We start from the raw sequence: 20,955 nt of genomic DNA, 5'->3' as shown, positions 1-20,955 counted from the left end.
ACATAGGGAGTGTACTGAAAGTAGCAACTTTTTTTTTCCATTTTTGAGATACAACTATTTACATGTAACCAAAGACAATGTCCTTGAAACGGGTACAAACATTTTTTTTTGCCTCTTCCTGTGATTTTTGTTTTTCCAAATGACAACTCAGAAATATTGTATAAAATAAAAATATCAGCTTCAGGGAAAAAAAAGTAGTCTAAGCATTTTTAAATGTCCATTAACCGCTATATACAGGAGTATTTACATTCTAAAATTCCATTCTGACCAGAAATTTGCAAAGTAATTAACGGCAAACACAGTTGCAACCATGTTCACTGCAGCCCTACAAACCAGGTCATCTGCTTATACAGGTATGGCTGTCGTTCAAATCAGTGATCGTACATGTGAGCAGTACAAGACGGAGGAGCTTTGAAGATTCATGTGCATCATTACAGGTAAAAATGACACCACAAAAGAATAAATAAATGGGACCATAATGAATGTGGTCCAACGCGGACACACGATGATACAATGTGTAAAAACATGAAGCTTTGTGTGGCTGGACATACAGAAACATGAAGCCAGCAGGAAATCCCCCAGGTTGATTAACGTGGGAATAAAGTGACTTCCTATTTTATTAGATGTAGCAAATTTGATGAAATATTGCATCACGAAACCATAATTCAGCCAAATCTTTCACATACATGTAATTATGTCCAGCCACTGAGCTGTGTCACATGGGATATATTTAATGAAACATAACGTGAAATATCTAACTGGGGAAAGAGACTTTGCATTTACAAAGGAGGAGAAAGCATTAAATTAAATACATTTTTAAAAATTAACTTCATTACAAATTCAAAAAAGGAAGCACAACCATCACTTTTTGAGTAATTCATCACATCTGTTATAGCTGTGAGTTTCAATGCATACTGTAATTACATACTCTTGAATTAATTAAAATTTAAATAAGCTAAACAAAGTAAAATATGACCAAATTAATAATGGCTGAAAAGGAAATCTAAAACTCATAATAGCATGTCATTTCCAAGTGCCATTATCAGTCAAATACAGGATGTTCCATCAAATAAGGCATGTCTTGCAGTCCTGATTTCTTTAAAAAAAGCAATTCATAATTTGGGTGAGAAAAAAAATACCCTCAAGGGAAAAAAGAAGATCTAAAAACAAAAGGAAAGCCTACGTAACTCGCTAACTCGCACAGTTTTACAAAAATTAACGGGCACAATGAGAACATAAAAGATTAAAAATGACTCTCCTTCCCTTAAACATTCAAGCCAAACATTTCGGTAAATGGATGTATGCTCATTCCGCGCGAGTTTACACATAGAGACGTCATTCTAACATCCATGAGAATGATTGTTTTTCATGCTAATCAATGATTTCACCCTTGGCTTTGAAGTGGATGAGTAGAGATTAAAATGTAATGATCCATAAAATTTGATTCAGAGGTTCACACTCCAGCTGAGCGACCAGGAATCGAGACCAGGCAGCGGGACAGGAGACTCCACCTCAGTGGCCTGTTACCGTCTTCTGGGACGTTTCCGTGAGATTTCTGCTTTGAGCGCATCTTCATATGTTGACATTCCACATAGTATTTGACTCGAAGTCTCTGCCTAATTCCCAGTAACCTGAGGATGAATCTGACTCTGAATGTGGCGTTAGTAGAGGAGGAATCTGCATGTCTGTCTTCTAGCAGGGGCTTTGGTTCAGGCTGTGCTCCGGAGAGGGAGTGAAACTTGTATATATTTGTGTGTTCGCGCTCCATTATCGATAACAATTCAGAGTGATCACAGCATTGGGTGACCCGATGACGTCAGAGGAATGCGGTCTCCAGTGAATCCCTCATGGCTCCTGTTGGCCAGGGGGGCACCAGAATAGCCTGGGATCCCTTTAATGTGCAGAGTGTGAGTTCCCTGTCTGGCTGTCTGTTAACAGTGCTCCAGGTAGTCGATGACCCGCGAGATGGACTTCTGTCCTGTGGTGCCCATCGCACACTGTGTGTTGAGACAGGATGAGAAGAACAAAAACAAAGCGTGTGAGGGTGCCAACATGTTCTACTGTACTTGCGAGTTCTCGAGGCACAGGCAGCGGGGATCTTTGAGGCTGTTTGAGCTTCTGTTCACTTGAAAAGGCGATATTTATGAAACAGATGGTTCCAGTCTTCAGCTCTGACAGGATGAGTCACTTTCAAAGCTGCTGCAAAATGCACATCTGTGACTGTGCGTAACTGTTCGCTCTAATATTAATGCTTGACTTATTCTCAAATTATCCTTCATATCACCACTTGAATTGTGCTGCTTGGATACTCAAGAATCATATCTAATTGATAACAATATATTGGTCACATTCTGTATTATAATGGCACATTACTGCCACAAAAGCTTTATAAAAGCTAAGTGCCACTAGAGGCTTTGCAAGCGATTTTTAGACTGGCTAAGAAGCGATTGCGATATTTTAAATCAAACACAATCATTGAGCCTTTTCACATGTCCCTTTTTACAGCCGTTTCAGACATTATGAATTCCTCAATCTCAGTGTTACAGAAATAAAAGCTTCCATTTTCATCCAAATTGTTTTTTTCCCAGAAAGGAGCTGAATGATGGCGCAGAAAAAGAGAGCAAAAACTGCAATTATTTTTTTAAACTAAAAGGAAATGTGGAATTGCCATCCCTCAAAAATTTGATCCAGGCCACAACATTGCATGAAAATGTGCCTTTCCCTCAAGACGTCCAATTAAAAGGCTTTTTGTGACTTCAATACAATTTGCCTGGAGCTATGATTGGATAAACATTTTTAGGTGTTTACAAAAAATACCTCTGATCACAGCATGAAAATGATGGCTTATCTTTTAGGAAGGAAATCAATTTAAGTATAAAACTTTAATTTAACTGTAATGTATATGTCTTGACAGCTTCATCGTGCAACAGTGACACTGTCTTGACAGTCGTACTCACAGTGAGGTTCATGAAACTCAAGAACTTCTTCAGCATTTCTGTCATGATGGAGAAATCCCCTTTAGGTAGATGCTCTCTCACAGTAGTCACGTTTATCTGAGAGATAGAAAGGAGGTTGAGCAATGACATGGCGTGTTTTGAGTTAGAAAAGAAAAATCCTAAAATCATATTGTGTTTATGTGTGTGATATTCTCACCTGGCTGCCCTGGCAGAGGCAGCCCAGCAGCAGAGCGGTGTAGGAGGCAACAATACTATCCTCCATATGCTTGCCTGCATGCTGCAGAGCTGCAGCAAACACAGGAGAGAAAAGAGAAGATTCACTATTACAACAACATACACTGCCTCTTTTGGAGGAGAAACTCTCATGGCAAGAACTGCTGAACAGAAATGAGGGCTGGAAACATTCCTGTGAGAAGGACTTTGTCTGCAGCTGTAATTCAGTGTGCAGTTACTCAAACAGGCTGCACTGTGGCTAAAACCAAAGTCACTAAAAGTGCCAGTAGGTCCTAAATGTTTTACAGTGCTTACTAGTGGCCACATTCGATGGCGCAGCAAAAATGTAAAGAACAGGTTGACCTTCCTGATCTTGCGATTCAACCATCTGAACAACAGAGCTGTGCAGTGCAGGAGAGGTTTTGTTGTGAATTCATTATTTTGGGCAGGGCTCCAACACTATTTCAAAAACTTTCTATGATATTTTGTAGACAAATAATAAAATTTCCATGACCGTTCAATACATACATGAACAGAACTGCACACTTTGGTTAAAATGTTAATTAATTACTGCTTGCAAATTAAACTGCCTTTTCATCAACTCCTAAAGTTGGTAATGTCAGTTTGTACTTTAAATACTTCAAACGACAGGCACTGCCAATACACAATCATTTACTTGAATATCACACATGAGGGGAAACAAAACTGATTTTATCATTATTTTGATTATAAACTCATTTCTGGATGCAAGTCTGAAAAACCACCAGCGTTTGAATTTCATTCTGGCTTTCAGAGGAGCCCTATTTTTCAGCACTGAGAGGTAGGAGGGTATACTGTACACATGCACACTTACACATTAATTCAGCTGTTCACTGTTGCAATTGTTTTTAAACTGTTGTCCACTGAAAAACAATAAAGATGCTAATGCATCATAAACGCCACATGCATATAAGTTATGTCGACAGCTACAGAAATAAACTTGCGGTTATGTTGCATTACGTTGGGGTTTATCAAACATTCATTTATGTGTGTGGCGTCCTGCTATGATTAAAACATCTGCTGCTACAAACAGATTTTCGTTTTTTTTGGAACTCGACCATTAGTTAGAAGTGCTGTTGAAATATATATAGTATTTGGTTATTTATTGCACCTCTCGGGGCGCAGAGCATAGTCTGGGCACAGATGATGCAGCAGAACATCAGGCTCATTAAAAATTAAATTTAACCATTCATTCGGCTGGGTCTAAAAGTTTATAAGTTCACACACAGCAGCTGCTCCCCTCATGCATCCATCTGACCAGCTCTATATGGATCGACACATCAGTTAAGGATTACTGCAACAATGAATTCCCTTAAACACAAAAATGTTCCACTGCTTTTCCAAAAAAATTTATTTTTTCACTATAACCCTGACTTCCATAACTGGAAAACTAGAACCAGGTAATGCTGGTTAAATTTTGCTTGAAAAATGACAATCAATAGAATTTTTTTTTCCATTACTAGTGACGACTCACTTTAGCTCTGGTGGGTTAATACTCTGTTTAAAGGCTTCGTAAGACAGTGGCGTACAACAGCTTTGTGCAAGAGAAAGAAACCCAACCCCGTTGCCAGTTTTTCGTGCTGCAACCTTAATTAGTTAAGAGGCAAAAGAGGTAATGAAGTGGCTGCCACACAGTAATTGTTGCTGCAACACTGACCGCATTTATCTATATTATGATTTTAGCCAGGGCTAAAAACAGTTCCTCAAACATGCACACAGACACAACTTCAAACACACACAGACGTCTACCTTTATTTAGATCCAGCTCTTCATCCTCCTCCTCTTTCTTCTCATTCTCTTTCTTCTCAGTTTGGTTGTCGTTGGTTTCGGCTGCCACCCACTGGATCTCTCCCGACGTCTCCTGCCACTCTCCGCTTTGGTCCAGTGCCGGCTTGGGCGCCTCGCTGATGAGGTCATCAGTCTTAGCCTCAGCCAGGATGGCAGCGCGCTCCCTCTCCAGGAAGAGCTACGATTCAGAGAAAAAAAACAGATGTGAACAACAAACACAAACCTTTTTTTAACTGGAGCCAAGTAACAGCAGATTTTTAATACTTTAAAGGGAATAAAGGGATAGCAGTTAAGCGTGATAGCCAGGGTACTTCCTTTAAGGTGAGGTCAGTGAGCAGCTGGGGATGCCAAAACCTCACTTGACAGTGAAAGGTCATTTTAAAGTTAATCACTACTTTACTCTCAAAGGTTCATTTCAGGCTTTCAGAAAACTCTGTGCTAATGAGTCAGTTGGGCAAGGAGTTTGGTCGAAGATATATCAATAATAAAGCAGAATATGAATAAAATGACATTTCTATCATAAAATGCAAGTCCACAAATGAGTGTGAATCGATTTACACTGTTAAATACTTAGTATTCAGGCTGTCAAATGCCGGCAACTTTAGACTTTACTTAAAATGCACTCAAGGGTGCAGCTGATGGTTATGTGGTAGAGCAGAGGAGAAATTTGAAATGATGATACAGCAAATTGGCATCATCCATATTCATTAATGTATCAGAGTGATGTTTCAACTCTCAACTGTCTCTGAGTGAACGGGTGAAATGCTGTCTCACCTGTTCATACATCACAAAATGTGATTTGAACAGTAAAAACATTGATTTTTCCTCATGACTGCTCATCACTAACCGTTTCGGCTCACATCCTTATTTCAAAAGAAGTCATGAAAAAGGACCTTGTAGCCAAACCTAAAGACTGATAGAATATTTATTAATTAGTCCTGGCACATTTCCTACCTGCACCAGGGCAGCCAAAGCACCAGAGGCCTTGGGCTTGACAGCCCCCTCTCCCTGAGTCTCAGCTGTGCTTGGCGGTGCTGACGCTGCCTCTGTGTCTGGTTGTGTTGGGTCAGCAGGCTGCATCAGGCTGTCTTCCAGACAGGTGTCGTCGACTTTGTACTCCATGTCCACCAGACAGTGGCGGTTTCTGGAGCTATACTCCACAAGGTTAATTAGTAGACCCAGACCCTGTTATACACAACAAAATACACAAATAAGACACAGACACACATCGGAGCAAGCAGAGGTTGTTTAAAAGTAATGTGGGGTTTTGTCCTGTTTGCCTCACCAGTACTCGAACATCAAAGCGCTGCTCCTGGGGGATGTAGCGTGGAACTCGAAGGACGCAATTCAGAGCAGTGAGTGTTAGGTTTTCCTGCTCACCTGTCTTAGTGCTTCCCCACTCTGCAAATAAAAACATCATTAACAGCCACTCATACTAGGTAATTCTGCTAAGCACCTAAAGCCTGAATGATATGTTTGGAGTCTTTTTCATAACATTAACAAGAATATAGTCCAAATACTGACACCATACATAACTATATTGAAAAAATAAGTAAAATCAAGTTTAACATAAGAAAACTGCTGATTAAAGCTGTACTTGGCAACTTTTATAAAAAACATCCCAAAAAATTGGCCAAAATTGTCACTTCATTCACACAGCAATAAATGAGACAGATTATCATATTCCTCTTCCTGATCTGCTGCCTTGTAGCCGTCAAGTGCCATCGGCACTGTCTAGTTTGATCGCCGTTCATGCGCAGTGAACGACATGATTGAGAGGTGCATTACAGACTCCTTGGCTCTGAATGGATGTTTTTGGTTGTTTTCAAAGTGAACTGTGCTAAATGCCATTAGAAGCAGTAGAAAGAGGGGAGGCGTGATTTTGACAGATGATCAGTCTTAAGTACTTCTTTCAGAATATAGCAACACGTTCAGCAAATATGACAAGAATTTTATCTTACAGAAAAGTTACCAACTGTAGCTTTAATGCAATGAACTGAGCTTCATTGTTATGCATTACATCAGACAAACAATAAGCCATAACACTGAGTCATCGCCCAGCTTTTAATATCCAGAAATGCCAGATACAAGCATCAAACACAAAAAAGGCAACACAAAAGCAGAAAATAGTATTAAATGAGAATACCATTGTCATGAGTAAGGTTGAGCAGCACTCCTATGATGGCCCTCATGCAGTCCTCCACAGCCTTGCCCACGTTACTGAAGCTGCAGTGGGGCAGCGTTGCACCCGACGATGACAAAGAGCTGTTGTTTAACGCCCTGCTGTATCGCTGAATCATATCCTCACAGTACCGCAAAGCTCTGGTGAAAGCAAGAAAAACATACTGGTGAGAGAAAGTAAAGGGCAAATGGCAGAAACTAGGTATATTTTGAAGACAAAAAAATGCATGAGTGAGGGATAGAGGAGGGGGAGACGAACATAAATAGAGGAGAAGCAGGAGATTTAACTATACAAATCCCTTTATACGGCACAATGCTGAATTTTGTGTCTGTCAATATGGAAATATTAATCTAAATTTAATCCAACCTAATGGCTGCTACGCTAAAATTTATGGTAATCAGAGAGCTATTTATGTCATTCTCTATTACTGTAAGGTCTGTGCTACACTAATTTTTCCTTTGCTTCAGTAAGGTCAAGATCTTTTTATTAACAGACACGAGAGTAAAAAAAGACCAACACCACTCCTGAGGGCACGGATTAATGCGATAGGCACTACAGTGTTACGGTAAATAAAAAAGGTAAACTGCATGAACTGTGTATTAGTCAGTGCCTCAGTATGTGTCCATGTCCAGTCAATAATCGCTCCGAGCAGTTTCTGGCGCTCACCTGGCAGAGGAGACGATGAGTTGCGAGTCTTTGTAGGCAATCAAGTAACCCTGGTTTTCTGGGTTCTGCACTGTCACCTGTTGGCAGAAGATGAAAGACAAATAAAATCAATAAAGGGGAAAGTACATCGAAAGGCTTGAAAAGAAGTAAAGAAACAGAAAATGAGGGGAGACACTTGTGTTTGGCTCAGACTTTTGATCAGTGACATTTCGTGAGATAGTTGATAAGAGACAGTGTTTTTTTTTTTATACAAAGCCTTTCATAAAGGGTAACAATAAAAGTTAAGCTCCGCTTCAAAGCTCTTGGTTCTCAATTACTCTTGTCCTGAAGTGTCACTCTTGTATGACTTTGGTGAAAGAGGAAACCTAACTTGACAAAGCAGTACTTACACTTTCAAGCACTCTCAGACACCTCTCAGCCCCCCATAAAGATGCCACAAGGTTCTCCTTGTCATCCTCTTGGCTCAGGTTCTGCACACACTCTTTAACTGTGGCAACCCAAAAAACACATGACCATTACACATTCTGACTGACACATTAAAGTCAACAGTTGTGACACTTGAGCATAGAAAGCACATTTATGCACATACACACAAGTATAGAGACTTGCAAAATGTGCTATGCACCTCACACACCCACCTTTATCTACAATATGGTCCAGACCTCCCAGTAGTCGCAGTTCTTCTTTGAACCAATCCCCGGCTCTCTTGGAGGTTAGAGAGAGCAATGTCTCCATGGCAAGGTGGCCAGTCTGCAACACAAAAAACAAGTAAAGTCACAGGGAAACCTGAAATCTGCCAGCGTAATGAGGACTAGAACACGTTTTTGACAAATATTTGATGATATTGCCCTAGATGCCTGCATTACAAGTTTCATAATTATTATCGCCACTCAAACGAAATCCACTTCTTCTATCAGTTAAAGGTGAATCATAAGGAACATAAAGCAGCAAATGTGATTAGTGCCATCACTTTATCATAACAAGAGCACACAAAAGCCCCTTTACACTGCTTGTTCAAGGCAGGAACGTCCCCGCCATTGTGCGACCTTGCCAGTTTGTATAAAAGTTATGATTGAGGAATGAGGGGAAAGAGCTGTCTAGCCTCTGAGTTGGTGACTGCGGTAGTAGAAGAACCAAAATGATGTCTATGTGAAAGTAACAGCCGGCAGGATAGAATCATGGGTGATGGGTGTGACGTTTTGACGGTAGTGTTATATCTGTGACCCATCGCAGGAGATTTAAAACAGCTGACTCAATGAAGAAGAGCAACTGGAAATATCCGCAAATCGGGAAAGCAATAAGATTTGGGAGCTCTTTATCCTCCGAATTACTCGAAAGGGCTGCTGACGTGTGTGTTATATGTCACACTAGAGGGTGATGCTGTCGTGGTAGACATCACGCCCATCACACCTCTTGTAGTTCTGCAAAGTGGACACATCTAAAATCACACACTGGAGCCGATATTATTTACATCTGTGTAAAAATGTAAAGGTGGCATAAAGCAGGGACTTCGTAGTACCCTTTAGCTTGGTCTCTGTGTACAAAGGGATCTTCCACCATCAAGTAATTAATCAATTCTTTGAATAAGGTGAGGAACATGAGGAGTGAGATGCATTAAAAACAAATTAGACATTATTAATATTTTATACTAAATTGACAGATTAGGCTTTTGTTAAAACATTTCCTAATGAAGCCATTTAAGTATTTATGAAGTTTTGCTTGTTAAGAAAAGAGTCATTACAGAGAGGTGGTTACTTTTTACAAGGTACAAGGTGAAGGTCAATCCAGAGGTGAAGCTTTTTTGTATATATTTATTATGTAAGAACAACCCACCGTGATGTTTTCCAAGTCGAGGTGTTTATTGTGCACGGTCTCACACAGCTTTCTGATCTTCTCCTTGACCTTTTCAACCTCCTTTGTGGTGAGCTGATCCTGGTGGGCTGAGTAGTCCTGGTCCAGTTCCAGCAGCTTGATCATAAGCTCCAGACAGGCCCTGTCCAGATCCATGTTGAGACGATCCCGGCTCAGAATGTACATCAGGGCAGCCGTGCACAGAGCAAGGTTCTGATTGAATGATAGTGAAAGGCTTTAACAGAGGGCTGGAGGTGGTGTAGAACATACAGAGGTGAAACATGGTGGTCAACGGTTGTGAAACCCCTGGATCAGCGGGAAAAATCTGAATACCTGTCTACAATCAATACTGCATTCTCCAACTTGGGAAACTTAGTTTGAAGGGTAACAAACAGATGTGTATGCATCTGTGCAACCAGGAATATCTCACACTACAAATATTGCACACTAAGAAAAGGTTACACTTCAAGGATAACTGCAACTGTGACGAGGACCTCAAGGCTTTGACTTGAATGTAATAATTAAATAGAGATTACGACTTTTAAAAAACTGTAGGCATGTAGACTACATATTAAACATCCACTTCATTAGCAAATATTGTAGAGGCATTACTACTAAAACAAACATCACCGTCTTCAACTCAAATGCAGCATTTTTATGAAGCTGCTCTGTAACATGCACATCACACTGCCATTGCTGGGTACTTAAGGGCAGTTAATTAAAAATACCGGCAATTTAGACCAAATTGAACAGACTAACAATGAAGGTCTGTATGCCTTGTCAGAAAAAATAAACACACAGAGTGTTTATTTAAAGCAATCATTTGTGCATTTGTAAAACTGCACAACTAATAGATAACACTTAATAAAAGACAAAAAAATCCATTGACAAACATACTGAGCATTAGCTTTTGACATAACGTTATGTGAACTTGTCAATTAGATTTAATCTGTCTGTTTTCAGCAAACCCTGGGGTCCACTATTTGTGCAAGTGTGGGGTCTCCCCACACTTTTCTTGCTTTTGGGTTATAGCTAAGCTGTGACCCCATCATTGCAACACTGCAGTCACATAATGCCACCGCAGTGCTGCAGTCATCGTTTTGAGCCGATAATAAATTCATTGAAAAATGTGCTGATCTATCAACACTAATTCTTTTTTTTTACTGCCCATCACAATGATATTTTAGACCAATTTTACTATAACCACAACTGAAGAAAAAATGTTTTTCCAAAAATCTGTTACAAATTATTTTGAGATTTTAAAATGCAACATCAGAACAAAACAAACAATTAATAAAAACTTAGTTACAATCTCATAAAGTTTAATTTAAGACATTTAATACCAACTAAGATATTAATTATTTTAGATTAATGCATTCAATGCCTAATGACTTTTTAAGGATCTGCAGGAAATCTAAATCACAAGCTCTTATACTAAAATTGCAAAAACATATCAGTGTTTCCGCTGGTAACGATCTGCTGTTACTAATAATAATTACTGGATGTGTAACTTCAGTTATATTAGTGCTGCAAGGAGAAGAAGACAGTGTAAGACTGCGCCTGGGTGTGGGTGAGAGATGCAGCTAGGTTTATAAAAAATGGTGGTAAGCTGTCAATAAATTAAGAAAAAAATCCATACTGTCACAGCCCCAGCATAAGCTAGGGTTCAAACTCCTATACAACACCCTGACTCAGTCACGTTTACATCAAGGACAGAATAAATTACTCAAAAGTGATTAACATATTAACAATTGTCACTTCTTTTTTGAGTGAGATGACAAAGTGAAATTTAAGAAGCAGGTGACAAAAAAAAGATTTACTCACTGGGTGTTGTGGAGCATCACTGAGCATTTTGAAGACCTGCGCCACTTTCCCTCTGGCCCGCAGGTGCATCCTGAAACCCGGCATGGCACACCGTGTGGCCAGGCTGATTATACTGGAGAGAGAGAGACAGAAGGAAAAACAGGGAGAGAAAGGAAGGATTACAGACAATGTTGGGTCAAATAATTATCATTCTTGGGCTAACAATCTAAAATGACCCAGACAGAATGGGGAACAGCCTATTTCCAAATTGGTATCACCATTTGTGATTTCCATCGTGTTCTGATTGTATTTCCACTGTTGTCTTTTCATCTTCGTCTCTCTGCATTCTCTGGAAAGACTAAAAACAGGCTACGGGAGGCTGGACTCCATGCAGCCTTTTCTGAAGTCAAGGTTGTTCCTGAGTGGATTTCATTTTTACAACAGAATGGCTGTGTGCTTTATCAGACTAAAGAAAAACAAGAGCTTTATCTCAGCATATTACCCCAACAGATGGTGGAAATGTAAGTCAGAAGCACATAGAGAAAAGGGCAGAGGAAAGCAAAACAAAGGTAAACACACTGCCTCTCTATTGCTCATTATTTTTGTGTTAATTAAAAACTACATATAAATATTTGTTTAGATAAAATAAAAAGAATACTAGAAGTGTTCATTAATAGGTGCAAATACTGTCACTGATGGTCATTTAAATGAAAAGCAGAACAAATAAACTGTTTACATTGTCTATGGTCTCTTAAAACATTAACTTTGTATTGTCTTGCAGCTCTTTGTTAAATAATTGCCAGTGTTTTGTTCAATTAAAATCACATTTCAAAGTTTGGCTCAACTTAAGCAGCTGTTCATTTAAATCCTTTATAAATAGGATTGACTGATAGTAGACAACATGAACAAACATTAAGTGACAGGTGCTTGTACCATTCAATCAAATCAGTGAGGTACTTACTACTCAGAAAAATCAGTACCATCAACGTACCATGAGAAAAAAAAATCCATGTCGGAGTGAACTTCGAGCATCTAAGAGCTCCTCTGTAGAACAGCACGAAAAAGGCAGCCCTAAGTGTTTTATTCCACTTACCTAAGGCATCTTGTGTTGAGAGGCTGACTGCTTTTCAGCCCTGTCTCCAGGTACTCAAAATCATCTGTGAACTCTTGATTCTCTCCGAACTCCACGACGTCATTGAAGTGCTTCACATGCTGCACCACCGTGTACAGCTGGTGGAAGGGGAATGGGGTTAATTACAGCTAATTGGGAAGCAGTGCATCTGTCCAGAGTAACAATCAACTCACGCAAACACACATACACGCAAACACAGCGAGAGGTTTGCTCTCATTGTTGAAGTCCTCTCTATTGGTTCCATTACCAACAATAGCTGACTGTGCTAATACTCTTCATCAATACAGCTCAGCATGGGGAGTTGGGGCCTGATCAGCAGTTAGCTGTGTCTGTTTACCAGTTTCAACAGTCATGCTGTGTGTGCACTCAGCATGAAGCGGGAAGGAGGACTCCGGTTTAAGATAACACCAGTGTGTTGAGACAGCTTAGCCGAAGCCATTTTTACCTCAGGGGATCTGTGACTAACAGTCTGATCCGGGGCCAGAAGGGCCATCTGTAAATGACACAAGGCTGTAGGAGAGTTCAAATTAACAGCTACAGTACTCATTGCTACCTCTGATGCAAAAAGCAAAAAGCAAAAAAACAACAACAGTGAGCTTTAGGCCAGACACGATAACCAATTCTATTGTACGACAAATTGTCCCTGAAATAATTGCAATAAATGATATTATAGCCAATTTGAGACCATTTCATGTCACTGATAAAATGATAGTGTAACAGCAAAACAACGCAAGTACTACCTTTCAAAGACCAATGACCTTTTAATTCCTATAATAAGACACTGTAATTGGAAAAATAATAAAGAAAGTACTTATTATTGTAGTAACTTTGAGGGGTGTGATTCAACACAGGCCCCCTAATGCTATATTATCACGATACTTAAGTCAAGATACAATATTATTGCGATTTTAAATGTTTTGCGAAATGCTGAGTATTGCTATAACATTGCTGCATATGTGCTCAACATCCATTTTATCCAATAAAATTAAGTTTTCAGTTTGCTCATCTGCCTTCAATCATTCTTGTTGCAGAAACATGTATCTCTCAACACCACATCTCTCTACACCACAATAACTTCCAAAATCCAGCCAGCATGCTAGAGTCTGCTCCCTGGGGTGGACGGCCTGGGAGCTGGCCTGTTTGCTGATGGATCAACAGAGTGGAGGATTAGGTTGTTGGAAAATAAAACTACAAATAACGGACTTTAGGGAAACCAAGGATTGGCAAGCTCATGATTATCAGGACCGTTGGTCCTCCACTCCAAAAGAGCAGCTGCAGGCTACCGGTAAGCTTTGCTGTCTTGTCTCTGAAGTGTTATATTTTCCTTTGGACTCATGCAAGTGGGGGTGGAGAGGAAAGAATCGCTGCACCCAACTCTTGTAATGGTTGGGAAAACCCTGCTGTTTGTTCTGTTGTAATGTTGGCGCAAAATGTGGCATTGTTATGTAAAGAATCATGCATGTAAACACGACAGGCAATATTAAGGTCATGCCCATATACTACACGATAAGTCCAAAGTGTAATTATCATGACGGGCATCACATGAATGCTACTGTATAACGTGCATCAAATGTGTAAAAGTAGCTTGGCTGAGTATGAAAAACAGAGATTTAATTCACAGCAGCATGCAAACATATTGTAAAAATTGGGTATAAATAAGGATTTAGCTGCAAAGCACAGTGCATCATCTCCCTCGTCCTCAGTAGATGTGTAAAACATCTGAGTGTGCTCCAAACTCACCTCTTTGTGCTCCTTCCTGCATTTAAGCGCAGTGACAATATCCTGGTTGAGTCGTGTGGGGATGGTCTCTGACTTGATGACTTTGGGCGGCGGTGGAGGGGCTTTAAACAAGCCATCATCTTTATGGGAGTTGCTGTCCTTGCTGCTGCTCGATAAAATGGCCTGAGGAAGAAAAGAGGCGGAGAAACAGGGCTCATACCAAAGTAACAAAATCTGTTTAACGACGTGTCCACAAGATTTACCACAGCTGAACAGTCTGTTAAGCACACAAATCTTTAATAAGTGTTGTTAACAGATGTCAGACGAGGTACTGCAAAGTGAAAAACAACTTTTAAACCCCAGTTGCCTGACTCTGATTAGCTCGTCTCTGTACAAACATTTATTTCCATAGGGGGAACTCAACACAGAATATACAAATAAACCCAGGTTCACTTGTCTGGTAAAATTACTATGTTAACAGAAAGAGACTAATTAAAGCAATTAAAAGAAACTGTTGACTACTAAGAGTCAAATAAAAAATATCCTGGGTTGCGAGCAGCAGGGAATGGGGAATTCTGTAAACAAATGGTACCAGTTACTAGCATTCACTTAACATAATTCCTGTAATACTGTTGGCCTGCTTTGTACACAAAATGAATGCATACATTTCAAATGAGAATTTTAAACATTACAAATTTGCACTTTTGGCACACTGACAGTCATTTTTATTGTTCTATAAACACAATAAAGCCAAACACTAACCCACTGGCCACTGAGAAAGCGAAATCTTACCGGGGCAGTTTGAGATCGAGAAAGTGGAGGCACAGGCACCTCTTCAGGCTCAGGCTGGTTCCAGTGGCGAGCGTTGTACACAGCTTTAGCAGGAGACTGAAACCCAGTGAGATAAGTTAAGAATCGGTTAGTAAGCTAAACAGAAACAAAGCATAATGCCTGACATTAGGTTAGTGTATCATGTATATGCATTCATTTATTTACTGATATATAACTCTCATAACTGCAAAAACATTCAGACACCCAAAGCTTAAAATGCCAAAGGCATTGCCATGCATACATAAAGTCAATGCGGAAATATTTGCATATTAATCTCCATAAACCATTCTAGCACAAAGCTTAAGTTATTATTGTGAATTAACACAACTGAACACATAAATACTGCATGCTGCAATCATGATGATAGACTGAGACAACAGCAGCCTTGCTGTGCGGCACAACAGTCCCAAAGCAGCAGAAAACATTTCCTTTAAAGGACACTTTGTGCGACTCCATTATATATTGCAAAGACAATAGTTTTGTAGATGACGTAGAAACAGTAAACACAAAGAATTAGGAAGACAGACCACAAATAACCCAAAGCCACTGCAAGACATGATCTAGATTTGCAGAGCAAATGTGGGCACAAAATACAAATCAAAATGTTAGAGTTTTTCAGATATAAGTCTGATCAAGGGGTAATATAGCTCATATTGAAAGAACAGATAGGGTAGGAAACACATGTTCAACACATTTGTGTGAGACAGCTGTCACAAGTTAATCCCGTGGGCATCTCCATTCAGAGCCTCTGTAAGTCTGCAGCTGTACCTCTAGCACACATTACTGCAGTGTCACAGAATTACATGACATAAAATGGCAACCTACTGAGTTCAGATTTCAATTTAGCTTATTTCTCGCCCCTTAGCTCAGTTTTTCTCTGATGCTCTCCCCTCTAATTATCTCAGTCCATTTTTAGACAAGATGGGTAATCTGTCATGTAAAAGTCATTTAAACATCTATAACATTAAAAAAAAAATTTGCTCAAAGTCAAGCAGTGCCAGAACCAAGATCAACCCTGGCCGGGAGGAACGTTATGAGGGCAGGTGAGATGACATAACTGCTTTTGAGTAAAAGTAGGCAGAGAAAGACAATACCTCTGCCATGCTCATGTACCTTTTTGGGTCCACTGAAAATCTTTTTGAGTCCACTGCCAATGTCCTTGGATTTGTCACTTGGCTTCCCTGAGCGTCCTTTCTGCCCCTCAGCGCCGCCAGGACTGGAGTCATCAGAAAAGTCAAACGCATCTGTGGGTGAAACCAGATTGTTGATGCCGAGAAACAAGCATGAGTGAGCAAGTTTACATGCATAAGATAGTCCGATTTTTGCACTTATTCCAAAAAAGACAATATTCCTACTAAGCTGTTTCTATGCCTAATGAAAACAAATATTCCACTAATACTCTTGTTTACACCCAGCCATGCATACTCCCATTAACTTGTTCTAATATGTTGTTTACCACTTTAAAATATAAAGCAGTGGAACAGCTAGAGACGCTTGTCATTTGGCTTTTTTGCATCCATTCCTACCGGTGGCAGACTTGTTGGATTCTCTTTTTCCTTCCTTCACCTTATTAAAAAGGTCGGTGCTGCGATATTTGCACAAATGCAAAAACCTGTTAAACCAAGCCTTACATAAAGTTTAAGAGCAGGTGTGTTTTTCCTTCCAACCAGAGGTGGGATTTTCTTTTGCATGCATTTCTACCCCACAGCCTTGCAAACTGTGTGTGAGTTGGTTTACGTAGAATGTAACACACAGAGCAGACCATAAACGGACAAATATACGTTGCAAACTGCGGTTAAAACCTCAGTTGAGACCCATATTCCAAATTGGCTGTATACATGCCCAAATAATGCTCCCAAAACCCAAATAATACCACCTTTTCCCACATGTCTTAATTGGAAAATGCTAAATTTGGAAAATGGCCCAATTCAGAATATTTAAATGGAATACACATTAAATTTGGAATATTGTCATATTCAGAATTAAAGGGGAATATTGGTGTGCATGTAACCAAGCTGACTGTGTGAACTGATAACGTCTATTCTCTATTCAGTCATTATATTGCGGTTAATCCAACCTCTTCCAAATTTCGGAGAAAAAAAACAAACATGCATGCTTTAGAAACTTCTAGATTAAATTTACATCAGGCTACAATGGATAAAACTGCGCAGAGTTTCACACTTAATCAAGAGTAAACAGATGATCATATGTGTACATATTAAGGACAAGCTCACCTGTATTGCTGCTGGCCTGACTGTCCTGAGAGTCACTGGTATGAGGGCTGTCCACACTGGAGCTCAGAGCAGCTAAGGCTGCAGCCGCCTTCTTGGCCTTCTTCTCCTTGGCCTGAGAGCTCTCGTCATCACTGTCACTCTCGCTGAGGTCGTCAAAGCCAAAGTATTTGATCTTGTAGCTACTCTTGCCTGCCATGCCGGCCTCTGGACCCTCCTCGTCCCCCTGGTCCTCTTTGTCTTCAAAGCCAAAAAACTCTAGCTTGGTCTCAGTCTTGGATTTCTTGGTCTTTGTCTGGGTGGGTCTGAACCTAAGAAGATAAAGTGAGAGGATTTGTTTCTTATTTGTCTGTGTTGTTTTTTACTGAGAGTATGGGGAAGAGGGACCGGAGCGGGACGAGCAAAACCCACTGAAGCTAAACAAATCAAAAGAAAACAGGATTCAGAAATAGAGTTCCAAAGTTTTGTACAATTCAATGAAGAGAAAACCTAAAAAAGTTGGAGAGGTGTTCACAGCGATTACGCCATAATGTTACAAAAACTACAAACCACAAAAACATGATGCATAATAAAACTATAAGAGACCACCATATTTCAAACTGATCCACCTCACTAAAAAACACCATAACACATTTACAGATGAAAAACTTACATAAAATGTCATAAAACTACCATCAAGCAGCAACTTAGACCTCAGCAGCCAATAAAACCTCCAAGTACATAACGTGCCTTTAGAATAAAAGCCTTGCAGCACTGCAACTGAATTTACACTACTTAAATACCACTTCAAGTTTGACTCCCTTTTGTCACTGCAGAGACTATATGAAAATGCCCCACCCAATAACATAAGCTTAAAGTCAGAATGTTTCCTGTTAGACATCGATATTAAGGCCTATACCTATAATACAGTCGATGTGTATTTTACTCCTCAGCGGCTGAACAAATTATATTTCATAGGATTCAGTCTGAGTGGATCCAGTGACGTTGAAGACAGAGTGTTCAAAGCCACACTGTTATAAAGTCTGCGTGAAGAAGTGCACGATTAAGTGCAATCCAAAAGTGATGTTCATTATTTGTGGCTGACTCATTTTACTTTGTATGAAAGGTACGAGACGTTTGAATATTTTGATCCTGAATGACTCAGACATAATGTAACATTTAAAGTGGCTGATTAATATCACTAATTAAAAAACCTAGCTCTTATGTTGTCACACTGTAGGTAAATGTTGGGATAAGATTTATGTCCAAATCACCCATCCCCATAATTAAGAAAGCTTGAGTGATTATCATCTTTAATGAAAGGATCTTAAAGACTTCTTAATAATATAATGCACACAAAGGCTGTAAAGACACAGGAAGTGAAATGACTTGCCTGGAAGTTTTGGGTGGCGTGGCGTCTGACTTCTTCTTCATCTGGCCTGCTTCTCCGAGGTCAGCAGGGGCAGCTGGGGCAACCAGTTCATCAATGCTCCGCTCAATTGAGTCCTGGATGGTGACGTTGCACACTGACAGACAGGAAGGGTGCAGAACCGTGTAGTCCCGTACCCTGCCGCCACCCCTGCCTGTGGGCTTGGCTGCTGTTTTAGCACTGGCAGCAGTACTACTTGCACTAGCAGAAAGGACACTGTTGGGTTTATCTTGGGCACTCGCTGTTTCAGTGGGCTTGTTGCTGTTGTTTTCAGCAGGTTCAGAGGATGTTTTGTTAGGCCTGGTGGGTCGCAGGTATTTCTTGCAGTTAGAGGCCCTCAGGGTAAATGGGGAAGGGGGGATGTTGTCCACTGGTTCTGGTGGAAGCTCTGTGGGAAGCTCCCCTTCAGCATTTGTCATTTCTTCCAATGGCAGTCCATCATAAGAGGAAGGGGTCTGGAAGTCTTTGCTACCACCTGGTGCATCAGTGGACAGTTTAAGGGGGGTCACTATATTTGGAGAGGAGGAGATGGACCTCTGAGGTGCAGAGAAGTTGTGATCATCAGACGGGACTGTGTTTGAAAAAGAGGTTTTGCATGCAGCTTTTTGGTTGCTATCTGATGTAGTTTTGTACCAGGGCTGGTTATTTTTAACAACCACCTCTTCAGATGTTTGCACAGCTGTGAATGGAGAGGAGAAATACAGGTGGTTACATAAAACGGCTGACACTAAACAGATGGAGATAAATAATGAAATGACATGCAGGCTACAGACAATCAATTGTGAAGACAATCAGAGGTGTTGCTGATTATGTTGCTCTAGTTTATGCATTGATTACTTACTTGTGAATGTGGCTGTTGAGCTTGCAGAGCACTGTGTGGAAGTAACAACAGTGGCTGTCCCAGCACCCTGCACTGCAGCTGTCTTTGTCAGACCCCCCTCACTGACTTTGGACTGGGACACAGTGTGAGAGGTTTCGGTCTTAGACTCATCATCACTGTCAAACCCAAATGGGTCTTCGTCACTGTCACTGTCCTCAAGCCTTGGCCTCTTGGAAAGCTCAGAAACATCAGGCTTTATGATAGGCCTTTTGGCCCCCAATTTAGCCTTGTAGGTGGTCTCTCCCCATTTGGTGGTTAGTGTAGGTTTTTTATTAGAGAAGACCTCGTCAAATTTCGAATTGGCCTCCCCTCCCTTGCGGTTGTACGTTTTACCGAACCTGGATGTCATGTCGGTGGCTTTCTGTTACATATTCCCTGTGAACAGAAGCAAAAAACAATTTAGGCTAACACATTACTCAAGCGTCTAATTAACTGTGCAAACGTCAGGAGCCACATACCTCAGCTAATGTGAGACGGGTAAAGGTATATATAATGCTCACAATGACACTGGCATGATCGCATTCATTATATTAGCCTTAGCTCATAAATTATGTGTGAAGCTGTTGGTCGATAGCACACTAACTTCGCATGCCTAGCCTGTTAGCTCAAGCAGCAAATCTTGCAAATAGCATTAAAGGTCGTTTGTGTGCAATGCTATAAAAAGCTAGAGCGACTTGGATTAACTTTAGTAAAACTTTGACTTAATTACATTACCCAAAATCACACTGACAGGACAGTTAACTTACCTACGCTTGTTAACCCTAGCTAGGCCCAGTCCTGCTTGTAAAGTTACTATAAAGTTAGCCATTAGCCGTTAGCTTCAACACTGCTAAACTATGCTAATGCTACCCCTGTTTACATTTCACACTCGACTAAATCAAATGTGGGTAGTTTCGTGCTTTAAAATGGTTGAAGTAATTTAACATACACATCTGAATACACGGAAGTTTTAAAATCGTAGTGGGCACAAAAGAAAAGAAGCACACAGTGTTACCTTTCAACTCCGGCGACTAGCTTAACGTCCGCTTGTTTTTTAGCCAGCCGGCTAGGCCTGATCTCCAACTCGCGCACAAATCAAGCGGGTAAAGTCCGTTCAGCGCGGTGGAAACAGCACTAAAAACACATTCTGTGCCCAAAGAGCAAAGCTCGTTGTCAAAGAAGAGCATCCAAAACGCACCAGTGGCTAGTACAGTCTAAATACAGTGGATAATCCGGACTTGATGCATTTTGTAGTGCTACTGACGGCCATTAAAAT

General features: G+C 40.4%; 1 protein-coding gene across 1 annotated transcript; it reads right to left on the bottom strand.

Annotated features, from left to right (window-relative positions):
• Positions 1-1,748: 1,748 nt before the first annotated feature.
• On the bottom strand, positions 1,749-20,955 carry wapla (WAPL cohesin release factor a). Its single transcript, XM_042501904.1, has 20 exons — positions 20,695-20,955; positions 19,662-20,075; positions 18,785-19,499; positions 17,416-17,723; positions 16,295-16,425; positions 15,143-15,238; positions 14,372-14,533; positions 12,593-12,729; positions 11,521-11,632; positions 9,679-9,909; positions 8,484-8,595; positions 8,235-8,332; positions 7,846-7,922; positions 7,144-7,319; positions 6,283-6,398; positions 5,952-6,182; positions 4,959-5,175; positions 3,154-3,242; positions 2,958-3,053; positions 1,749-1,997 (listed from the first exon to the last, which is right to left on the bottom strand). The coding sequence occupies exons 2-20, from the start codon at positions 20,047-20,049 to the stop codon at positions 1,932-1,934; spliced, it is 3,558 nt and encodes a 1,185-aa protein (XP_042357838.1). The 5' UTR covers positions 20,050-20,075; positions 20,695-20,955; the 3' UTR covers positions 1,749-1,931.

The sequence above is a fragment of the Plectropomus leopardus genome, chromosome 15, assembly GCF_008729295.1.
Source record: "Plectropomus leopardus isolate mb chromosome 15, YSFRI_Pleo_2.0, whole genome shotgun sequence".
Classification (NCBI taxonomy): Eukaryota; Metazoa; Chordata; class Actinopteri; order Perciformes; family Serranidae; genus Plectropomus; species Plectropomus leopardus.
The sequence above is the reverse complement of the archived record's forward strand: the minus strand, read 5'-3'. Positions and strand labels throughout refer to the sequence as shown.